General features: G+C 33.5%; 2 protein-coding genes across 2 annotated transcripts; both read right to left on the bottom strand.

The window, feature by feature from the left end:
• Window positions 1–1,639: 1,639 nt before the first annotated feature.
• LOC130997262 (light-harvesting complex-like protein 3 isotype 1, chloroplastic) lies at window positions 1,640–5,319 on the bottom strand. The gene is made up of 3 exons (XM_057922527.1): window positions 4,654–5,319; window positions 4,158–4,295; window positions 1,640–2,062 (listed from the first exon to the last, which is right to left on the bottom strand). The coding sequence occupies exons 1-3, from the start codon at window positions 4,916–4,918 to the stop codon at window positions 1,791–1,793; spliced, it is 675 nt and encodes a 224-aa protein (XP_057778510.1). The 5' UTR covers window positions 4,919–5,319; the 3' UTR covers window positions 1,640–1,790.
• Window positions 5,320–5,460: 141 nt separating this feature from the next.
• On the bottom strand, window positions 5,461–10,040 carry LOC130997261 (glutamate dehydrogenase A). Its single transcript, XM_057922526.1, has 9 exons — window positions 9,470–10,040; window positions 9,150–9,263; window positions 7,848–8,069; window positions 7,687–7,761; window positions 7,456–7,572; window positions 7,120–7,370; window positions 6,233–6,308; window positions 6,065–6,151; window positions 5,461–5,864 (listed from the first exon to the last, which is right to left on the bottom strand). Exons 1-9 carry the CDS (start codon window positions 9,575–9,577, stop codon window positions 5,679–5,681), a joined length of 1,236 nt encoding a protein of 411 aa, XP_057778509.1. The 5' UTR covers window positions 9,578–10,040; the 3' UTR covers window positions 5,461–5,678.
• Window positions 10,041–10,318: the final 278 nt, after the last annotated feature.

Below are 10,318 nucleotides of genomic sequence, written 5' to 3'. Positions count from 1 at the left end.
TTTTTAATTGTTTGCTGATTGACAAAAAATTAATATATTATGACACTTTGCAGAAAATTTTAACTCCCTTCGTCCGCCAAGAGTATGTCACAATTGTCATTTTGGACGTCCACAAAGAGTATGTCACTTTCTTTTTTAAGACACGGTCTCACATCTTTTCCTTATCATTCATCCTTACAAATACTCATTGTTTACAAAAAAATCATCTCTTATTCAATTTCAACCACTCATTTCAAACAATGGTGAGACTCTTTCTCCACTACATAAAAATCACCAATCATTTTATTAAATCTCGTGCACAATCAAAGTGTCATACTCTTGGCGGACGAAGAGAGTATTATATTAATTACTTTTGTACTCCCTCAGTCCCACCAATTTAGTCTTCATTCACTTTTCACACGTATTAAGAAAATGCATTTAATCTTCTTTAAAAAACACCAATTTTTATATTTTTATTTTTCATACCCTTATTTATTATTTCCACACATCATTTTCACATTTAAAAGAAACATTAAATAAGATTAGTTTAGTAAAAAATATTTTTATATAATATTAATTTAAAAAATGGACTATCTTTTTGGGACATCCCAAAATGGAATAAGGGACTAATTTCATGGGACGGAGGGAGTACTTGTCAATTTTGATTTGTTGTACTCCCTCTATCTCATTATAAGTGCCATAAAACTTTTGGATACACAAATTAAAGAAAATGCAAATTAATTAAAAGTGGTATGGTCTATACTTGTTTAAGGTTGAATTTTGTCATTTATAAAAACATACTCTATCCGTCTCGTAAGAGTGTATCACATTTTTCATTTTTGTCCGTCTCATAGGAGTGTATCACTTCTATTTTGGGACATGGGCCACTTTTTATTTTTAACCACAACCACTCATTTTTACAACCCCACAATCAATTCAATCACAACCATTCATTTCCACTCAATACATTAATTACCAACTTTTTCTTTAAACCCACGTCGTCCCAAATGTGATACACTCTTATGGGACGGAGGGAGTATCAATTATAATGAGACAGTCCAAAATAAAATAAATGGGTTGAAGGGAGTATAATTTTTATTTTTATTTTGATTCGGCACAAATTTTATGAAGTTTTTGCAATTTTTTTTTTTGTGGTTGCCTTAATTGTATATAATAATTGTTATGGACACGTGGTGTGACAGTGAGCAGACATGTATTGTAGAGGTGGCTGAAGTTGCGCCACATGGTCTCGGTACCATTTCCGCATTCGACGCGAGCCACGACTGAACCACTCAGATCCTCACCGAACCGTTCCCACAAGTCTCTTTGACAAAACTGGCTCCTCGTGACAATGCACACGTGCAAAGTGCAAAGTGCAAAGTGTGCCTCAAAGCACCCATTGTTACATGTGCGACGTGCACGCACCCGTGTTCGGACTCGAATGGTGCTCTGCATCATCCTCGTAGGAAACTAGGCTAGCCATAAAATGGCTAACACAAAAGACCCACTAGGATGCAACATAGTGGTGCACATTTAATTATTTCCTTCTAATGGGACAACATTTATAAATGACTTTAGACTTCTTCACTATTCCAAAGTGGGATACATTCATTTCCCACATTATCAACCACCAACTATATGCATGAATTGCTCATTCATCTCAACTCCAAAATGAACTATTAAATACATTAAATTTATGTGCTCGAAACGTAGATTCCAAATCTACAATTTAGTTTCAATCCCAACAATTTACCATAAATAATTGTAGTTTTATTACCATTTAATTCTAATTTTCCAACAACTCGATCGAGCTATCGATTGTTCTTAATACTATTGTCTTTCACAACAGTAGTCGTATCTGGATTTTCCCACGACGCTTGCCATTGCTTGTCATAATACGTCGCCTCATCGGCTAGCTTCTTTATATTCTCGATATCTTCTTTCCTTCGAAATAGTAGCAGTCCAACTACAGTAAAAAGAAGAGCAACCTTACAGATGAAGTTCCCAGTCTGGCCTACGACGTTGAGCCCCGTCATAGCATCCACAATATAGGCCATGAAAAACCCGACCATAGCCGCTCGACCTGCAAGTAATGATATGATTTTTGAAGAATTGTGATTCTAATTATTATGCGAGTTATAAAAATAAAAGGATGTCACAAAATTACATTTGAAGATGTAATAATTTTTGTAAGTAAAATTTATTTGTATTTTTATATGTAATAAAAGTATATAAATATATGTGTGGATATAATTAACTTTGTTACGGTTTAAAATGTAATAAATTTTATAACTTATTTTTTCATCTCACTAAAATTATTTCACTAGTAGACAATTTCGTTCACGCGGTCCATAATTAATGTACTGATTCATTACTATTTCTGGAAACATTGGAATTGTAGAAAAATACTTTTTATATTATAATTTATATTAATTAGTTAAACGGTACGATGTGACGTTCACACGGTCCACAATTAATGTACCGATCACTAAAAGTGTTGATTTCTAGAATGTCTTTGACTTCATCAGATCCACAACTTCCATTCAAGTTTGAACGAAGACAATTTCCTCTTATTGTTTCATATGTCATGACATTCAACAAGAGTCGAGGACAATCTCTGTCACACGTGAGACTTTTTCTCAAGAAACCAGTATTCTCTTATGATCAACTTTACGTTGTTGTTTCAAGAGTAAGAAGTCGGAGTGGCTTGAAGATTTTAACATGTGATAAAGATAATAATAGCTTATCAAGTACAATGAATGTTGTCTACAAAGAAGTTTTTCAAAACTTATAGATTTACTAATTTGTATTATCATACTTTATTCAATATTACAATTACCAGTTTTACATTATTATTATTATTATTATTATTATTATTATTATTATTATTATAGCATCCCTATTTCAAATTATACAATTAAAAAAACTATTTAATTAATTAAAGGTTATGTATTTTTTTTCAATATAACACAATAATTTTTTATTTATTAATTTAACACAATACAATGTTAATTATTATATAATTCATTAATATTATATATAATAAACAAACTACAACAATTTGCCCCGTGCATATACACAGGTGGAACACTAGTTTATGAGTATTAATTAGTTAAACGGTAGGATACAAACTTTAATAATTCAAATTATTTTGTGGAAGTATATTAGATGTATAGTTTTTGAGGTGGTCTTGGGTACACCCGGGTGACCCATACCCAGATCCTGACCTGCATCCTGACTCAAATCATGTAAATGATACTATTTGGTTATACAAATGGCACTGCCTGTAACACTATTATGTTATACAAATGACACTGCGTATAAATGACATTATAACATTGTAAATGTCAATAATTGATACTATTCAGAAATATAAATGACACTTTCTATAATTGACACTATAAGATTGTAAATGACACTATAAGATTAAAAATGACACTATAACATTTAAAATGTTACAGTGTCATTTATATAATTGAATAGTGTCAAATATAAGTAGTGTTATTTGTATAACTGAATATTGTCATTTACACGATTTGGGTCAGGATGCGGGTTTAGATTAGCATGCGAGTCGGAATCTGGATACAGGTCAATCCGAGTGTACAGGAGATTTTGTGATAATTTTTTAAGTTGTGAAATAATATGTATATTTAATAAATCCGGTCACAACTTTGAATAATTTTAGATTCAGACGAAAAAAAAAACCTATACATATATACACACAAATAAATTACTAAAATATCTTTAGAAATTAAAATAAGCAAAGATATTATACGTATATCAATATTTCTAATAATACATATATTTTTATAGAGAATGGTTCCAATGAGATTCCTCATATATGGTGAGATCTTAGATTTATTTATAGGTGTTGATTTAATGTATTCTATGACTAATATTTACATGGAGGAGAAATTTTTTTACATGAGTTCAAATTATGAGGGGAGCAAAAATTTTATTAATTTTTTTAATATCGTTATTCAATACTATATAATATTTTATTCATCAATGTAGCTTATTCATTAATCTCACATCTCACGAAAAATAATAATCTCATTAGAACATAATCCTATTTTTGTAACTGTAATAAATATAATTATATAAGCACTAGATTATTTGGAACGCAAAAACGGATTTAGATAGCAATTGTGGAGCAGAAAGTGAATGTGAGGATTAACCGTTGAGCAGCTCAGCCTCGGGGAGGTGAGAATGAACAATCCATACCCACCATGGTATAATCGAACTCCTGAATGCCACCGCTTCTTCATTTCTTGACGCTTCTGGATATACTTCCAAAAACTTTCTTCTCTTCGCCTCTATAATAATAACATTAACATGCCTCTTAATTTAAACTTTACATAAAATTTCATAACAAAATTTATAAGCTCTTGCCTCTCAAAAATTTATAAGCTCTTGAAAAATATTTAGCAAAATAAGCTGCTATACAATTATTAAACTCCCACAAAACCATATCTTATTTTTTGATTATTTTAAAAAATTAATTTATTATTTTCAAAATATACCCTGTTGAAATCAATTTTTTCTCTTTAAATCTCTTTAATTCATAATTTTCACTCTAACTTATAAGCTCAATTATTCAAATAATTTTAGAGCTTATAAATCATCTAAAATACTATATATAATGGATGTTTGATGGGGAAGGGAAAAGATTACCTGCAACAATAAGAGAGTCCCAATCCATTCTTCCCTGTTTTACAAACATGTTGAGATCCCACGTGCCATTCTTCCATCTGGCGTCACTAAATCTTTGTTGGTCCAATGGAGGCTGATGGTGTTGTTGTTTTTGGGGTAATTTTAGAGGTTCAACGTTGGGGTTGGGGGTGACAACATGATGTCTAGCCTCAGCAGACACCTTCTTAGTGATATGTTGAGAGCTGCAAGCTCTTTGTGTGGAAGCACTTATGCCAATGGATGCCATCACTTAATCAACAACCCCTCTCTCTCTGCCTTAATGGGTGTTGAGGATAACAAGTGGCAGACCAGCCCATACTTGCTGCTTATCTTCTGCATTTCACGCTCTCCCATATGTGTATTTTTCCGTTTTGCACTTTTCTTATTTAATGTCAAACTTCCAATTCATTCTCCATTCAGAGTTGGACTCCCACTGTCAAATTTATTATTGTGTTAATAGTACGATGTGAAAATTAAATGTTAGCCATCAATTAAATGCTTGGTGCGTTGGGGTTATTGATAAGAATTTGTTGAATGGAGAAAAAGAAAAAGAAAATTTAAAAATAAAACCCTTGAAAACATAAAAAAATAAAATAAAATTAAGGACCGAGCCTTATTTAAATCTTTTCAACGAAAACCTAAAGGGAAACTTGCTTTTTTCCCATGTGATAATCCGGTATGTTTTTTTTTACAATTTGATAGCACATTTAGAAAGATATGATGCACACCCATGTGACATTTTAAAAGATTCTGGTGTTAAAAAAGCAGATAAATCAGCAGTTAACCAAATTGCACAGCAAAGCATGATAGAATAAATTGATAATGTCTCTCAACTACTAAAATTATTTCTTTCTGCAAGTTCACCTACATAGTCAGCTCATAAGGCAGCATAAGAGAAAGTTATAACAAATTAAACTGTAGTTCAGAAATGAAGCATGAATCGAGGCCGTTCTCTTGTCAGCAGTGCAGAAAGATTAACCAAACGTTGAAGCAGTAGCTGAGAAATGTTATGCTTCCCAACCCCTCAGTAGAGTAGCGCGAGCAACACGGTTGACACCCAACGTAAATGCACCCATCCGAAGGTTGCAATCGTGAGACTGGCATAGGCCCTTGATATTGTGGAAGGCCTTGGTCATGTATCTCTTAAGTTCGTGATTCACCTTATCCTCTTCCCACATAAATCCTTGAATGTTCTGGATACATAAATAGCAGTTTCATCAAGAAAAATTGAAAAGGATGGATTATATATTGTTGTGTGCCTGTCCACCATATTGATTAACATATTTTTGGAACGACACATGAATTATAACATGTTGGAGCAATATAAACAAATGAAGGTGGTACATTGCATTTCAATTGCATTTTATTAATACATTGAGTAGAAGAACCTTACCTGCACCCACTCAAAATAACTAACGGTCACTCCTCCTGCATTTGCATATATATCGGGGAGTATTACAACTCCCTTCTTTGATAGAATCTGCACAAGTGGAACAATTTTTATTAGGATATTGTCTATACTAGTTGAAGGACCTTAAAAAAAAGAGAACAAAAGTCAGACCTCATCAGCATCTGGATCAGTTGGATGATTAGCAGCTTCTATGACGAACTTGGCTCTAACATCTCCAGCGTTTTCTCTTCAACAAAGAAAATAACCAATACAAGTCAGAATGTAGCATGCAAGAATTATAACTAACCACTGAAAAATTTATGAACAATTGCTAAATACTGTGAGCATAGAGAAATGTTGTTTGTTGAATTTTCTTCATAAGCTATGTGATCGTATGCCTCTCTTTAGGTCAGAAAAGATAAGTTTATAGCGACCACTAGATACTCATAAAGGCACTGTAGTGCAGAGCTGATTCTTGTTCCATATGGTACTTTAGCCATAATGGATACGCTGATTCTATAGATTAGTGACAGCTGAAACGAAACGAACATAGAAAGTCTTTAACATTTACATATTCAGTTAATCCAGAAACAACATAATTTCTCTGAATATTGGCCGTACTCCACCAAAAAGCATAGAACCATGTTTTCGGTCCATGTTACTTGCATAGTTTTAAGATAGAATTTACTCGAGAAACTCATTAAACTACAAGAAATTTTAGATATGATTATGATGAAGTCATTCAGGAACATAGTTATTCGTATAACTTCGATTTGTTTCATGGAAACAGACAATCTGCAATTCGAGGAGCATAACAAAGAGGACTAGACAATTAAGATTTTGTTAGATATATCCATGTTAAACTCTGTTCAGAGAGGAAAACTCTTTTCTAGTATACTTGCTGTATTCACTTATTTATCTGGAAAAAGAATCCAATGAGTCTAAAGCTCCTTCTAAACTTTAATCCCTTTTTTTAAGAAAAGCATTCAGGGCAGAAGATTTAATAAGTTAATAAGCATTTAAGAAAATTGTTCATCTGCGAGAATAAAATGTTAAACCTGTTTAAAACTCCGCCTAGAGCACATGGTACGAGAACATCACATTCATGAGTTAGCAAATCATTTGCATCCATCGCATCAGCACCACTGAAGTCAGCTAGCTTTCCTGTTGTCTCTTTATGCTGAATCAATGCCTGTATGTCAATACCATTAGGATTCCTCACTGCTCCAGTGATATCACTCACTGCAACAACCTTGCCACCTCTTTCATGGAAGAGCCTTGCAGCCCATGATCCAACATTTCCAAAACCCTGCATTATGTTCAAACATTAGATGCTCAACTTTTTAGAAAACGTTACTGTTAGGAGAATAAATGGAGCGAAATTTACTTGATACCTGAATGGCAAAAGTCAAGCCCTTTATTGATTTTCCATGTTCAGCAAGTAGTGCTTCGGTGGCGTATACAACTCCACGCCCAGTTGCTGCCTCCCTACCCAGTGAACCACCAAGATCCTGACATGCAATCACAAAATCAAGAAACTTAAGAGGGTAAAATGAGATGATAGCTAAATTTGGAAAAATTATTAACTTTACTAATTTCTAGTTTATAGTTTGAGTTCTACTTACAATTGGCTTTCCCGTAACGACTGCAGGTGAGTAACCATGAAATTTTGAGTACTCATCCAAAATCCAAGCCATTGTCTGCAAATCACAAATAATTTGAACTTACTTTTATGAATGAAAAAGATAAATGGGATTAGATTTAAAAAAAGAAACAGAACATTTACCTGAGCATTAGTGCCCATATCCGGTGCTGGAACATCAGTATTGACCCCAATAAGGTCATGTATCTTCTGTGTGAAGACACGGGTAAGACGTTCTAACTCACTAATACTTAATTCTTTTGGTGTGCATCCTATTCCACCTTTAGCACCACCATATGGAATATCTACTACAGCAGTCTTCCAGGTCATCAATTGAGCAAGAGCATTCACTTCATCAGGGTCAACCTTTATGACAATAATACGACAATATAAATTATAATTCGTGGCGAGAAAGAATCCAATACCTCATTACACAGGAATATTAAAGAAGAAACAAAAAGATATTACAAGGATATAGAAGGTCAATGGAAGCTCGAATATATAAGTAATAAATGCTAAATTTTGTACATTACTCATTTTATATATGAACAACAGAAAATTTGTAAAACAAACCACTTCTGTATTTTTATTCTGCCTTGATTATGAGTGGAAAATGTCCGGGTTGCTCTTCAACTAGTTTGGGCATTTCCATCACTAAGGATTCAAAATGAGTCCATCCAAGGAGACTAATTCAATGGTGTAATTGGCAGGTGATTATTAGTTATCTCTAGGGTAATCTATGTACCGAACCATGCAAATTTCACTCTAAAACGGAAACCAACAAGAAGCACGTGTCATATCTGCCAAAAATCGTTGTCTATAACTATTAAATGCAGACCACAGCACGAAACTATAAATTTGGAAGAATTTTTTTTATAGAGACGTTACACATCAAAATCATATATCCCAGCATGAGATTCTTGTATGCCATTTCTGTCTTGAAGAATCTAATCTATATGCATTAAAGCATTCAGTGGAGGGGACAGAAAACATTCTCATTGTAAGAGTGTGTGTTCATCGTAGATCCAGTATGCGAAGGCAACAACAAGTCAACAATATGTCAGTTAGATCACGAATTGCAAACTGATGCTGTGAATCACTACAGTAGGTAAAACCAAGGACCAACAGGATTCTTGGTAGCCCATGGTGAATATTACTTTAGCATCTCAAAGAAGTAATCTAATCTATATTAAGCTGGACATTCAATTTTCAGCACTAAGCACTCGTCAGATTGTAGGTTTTAACAATATACATTTCTTCATTCCTGTAAACTAACAATAGTAGATCATTTAGCTCTAACAATCTAAGTAACAATGATGGACTATCCAATCTCTACATCACCAAAGAAGGTTCATAAAGCACCAGTAAATAAAAAACAATTGAAAAAACAAAGAAAATAAAAAACAAACTCAAAGCCAAAAAGAAAAAAAAGAAGCAAAAAGAGACCTCTGGATGATATCTGATCCCTCCTTTCATGGGCCCACGGGAATTATCATGCTGCACTCTGAATCCAACGTAGGAAACCAGCGTTCCATCATCTTTTGGAATCGTGCACTCCACCTGATCACAACCCCATAAAAATTCAATTTTCAGCTCAAAAACATTGAGAAAAGGCTATTACAGAAAAAAGATTGAAAAAAGGCATAGATCTTTTCGCAATCCAATTTCAACAGATCACCAGAAAAACTCACAAAATCACACGTTAGCGGCCTCTAGGAAATCACGAACAAATTAAAATTAAACAAAAAAAGCACTAATAAACAGACCTTAATCTCTCTAAACGGGATCAAAAGACTCTTCTCAATCTTACTGTCAAGACCGAGAATGCGCGCCGCTTGCCTGAAGTTGCGATTAGTGGCGGCGAGAGCATTCATCTTCACAAATTTACAGCTAAAACTGTAACAGATTGATATGAAACTACCAAGAGAAAAAAAAAGCCTAAATCGATCGAAGGAGCGTTGCAAAACAAGCAAAGGGTGACTAGAAGTACTAGAGAGTCAATGCGCACACCACATCAACACTGGATCGCAAGAGCTGGTGTCATTTCAATCCGAGCTGCTTATGCACGTATATATACACACACATGTATTCATGGGGGGTGGGGGTGGGCCATATATTTGGTTTTGTAGGGTACTGACTGCTGAATGCTGATGCAAACAAAATCAATTTTACTTGCCCGATAAATAAACAAAAAACCAAAAAACTTTGCGATTCTGAGGAAATGACGGTTAGATTAATAGGGCCAAAATTTGAAGTAAGTATTTTCATGAGCAGCTGCTTTTGTTGATTGGGTAGGATCAAACGTGGCCAGGCCGTATTTAGGGGAAATGCTATCCATTTGAATGGACTTTGAGTCACTAATTTCAAAAATAAAATTAAACAAAGACCACACAAATCTTAATTATTTTATTTATTAATATTATCTTCCTTATTTGGGGGTTAATTTCTATATATAATAGCAAAATAAATCTTATCCTACGTGGCATCCTATAATCACTCCATTCTAATTTTTATCAATTCTCATTCATTTTTATTTTTTTCTAAATTTTTGATCAATTTTCATATCTAAATAAATAGTTTTCATCATATATTTAATGCACACGATGACTTATGCT

This window comes from Salvia miltiorrhiza, chromosome 8, assembly GCF_028751815.1.
Source record: "Salvia miltiorrhiza cultivar Shanhuang (shh) chromosome 8, IMPLAD_Smil_shh, whole genome shotgun sequence".
In the NCBI taxonomy this organism is placed as follows: Eukaryota; Viridiplantae; Streptophyta; class Magnoliopsida; order Lamiales; family Lamiaceae; genus Salvia; species Salvia miltiorrhiza.
The sequence above is the reverse complement of the archived record's forward strand: the minus strand, read 5'-3'. Positions and strand labels throughout refer to the sequence as shown.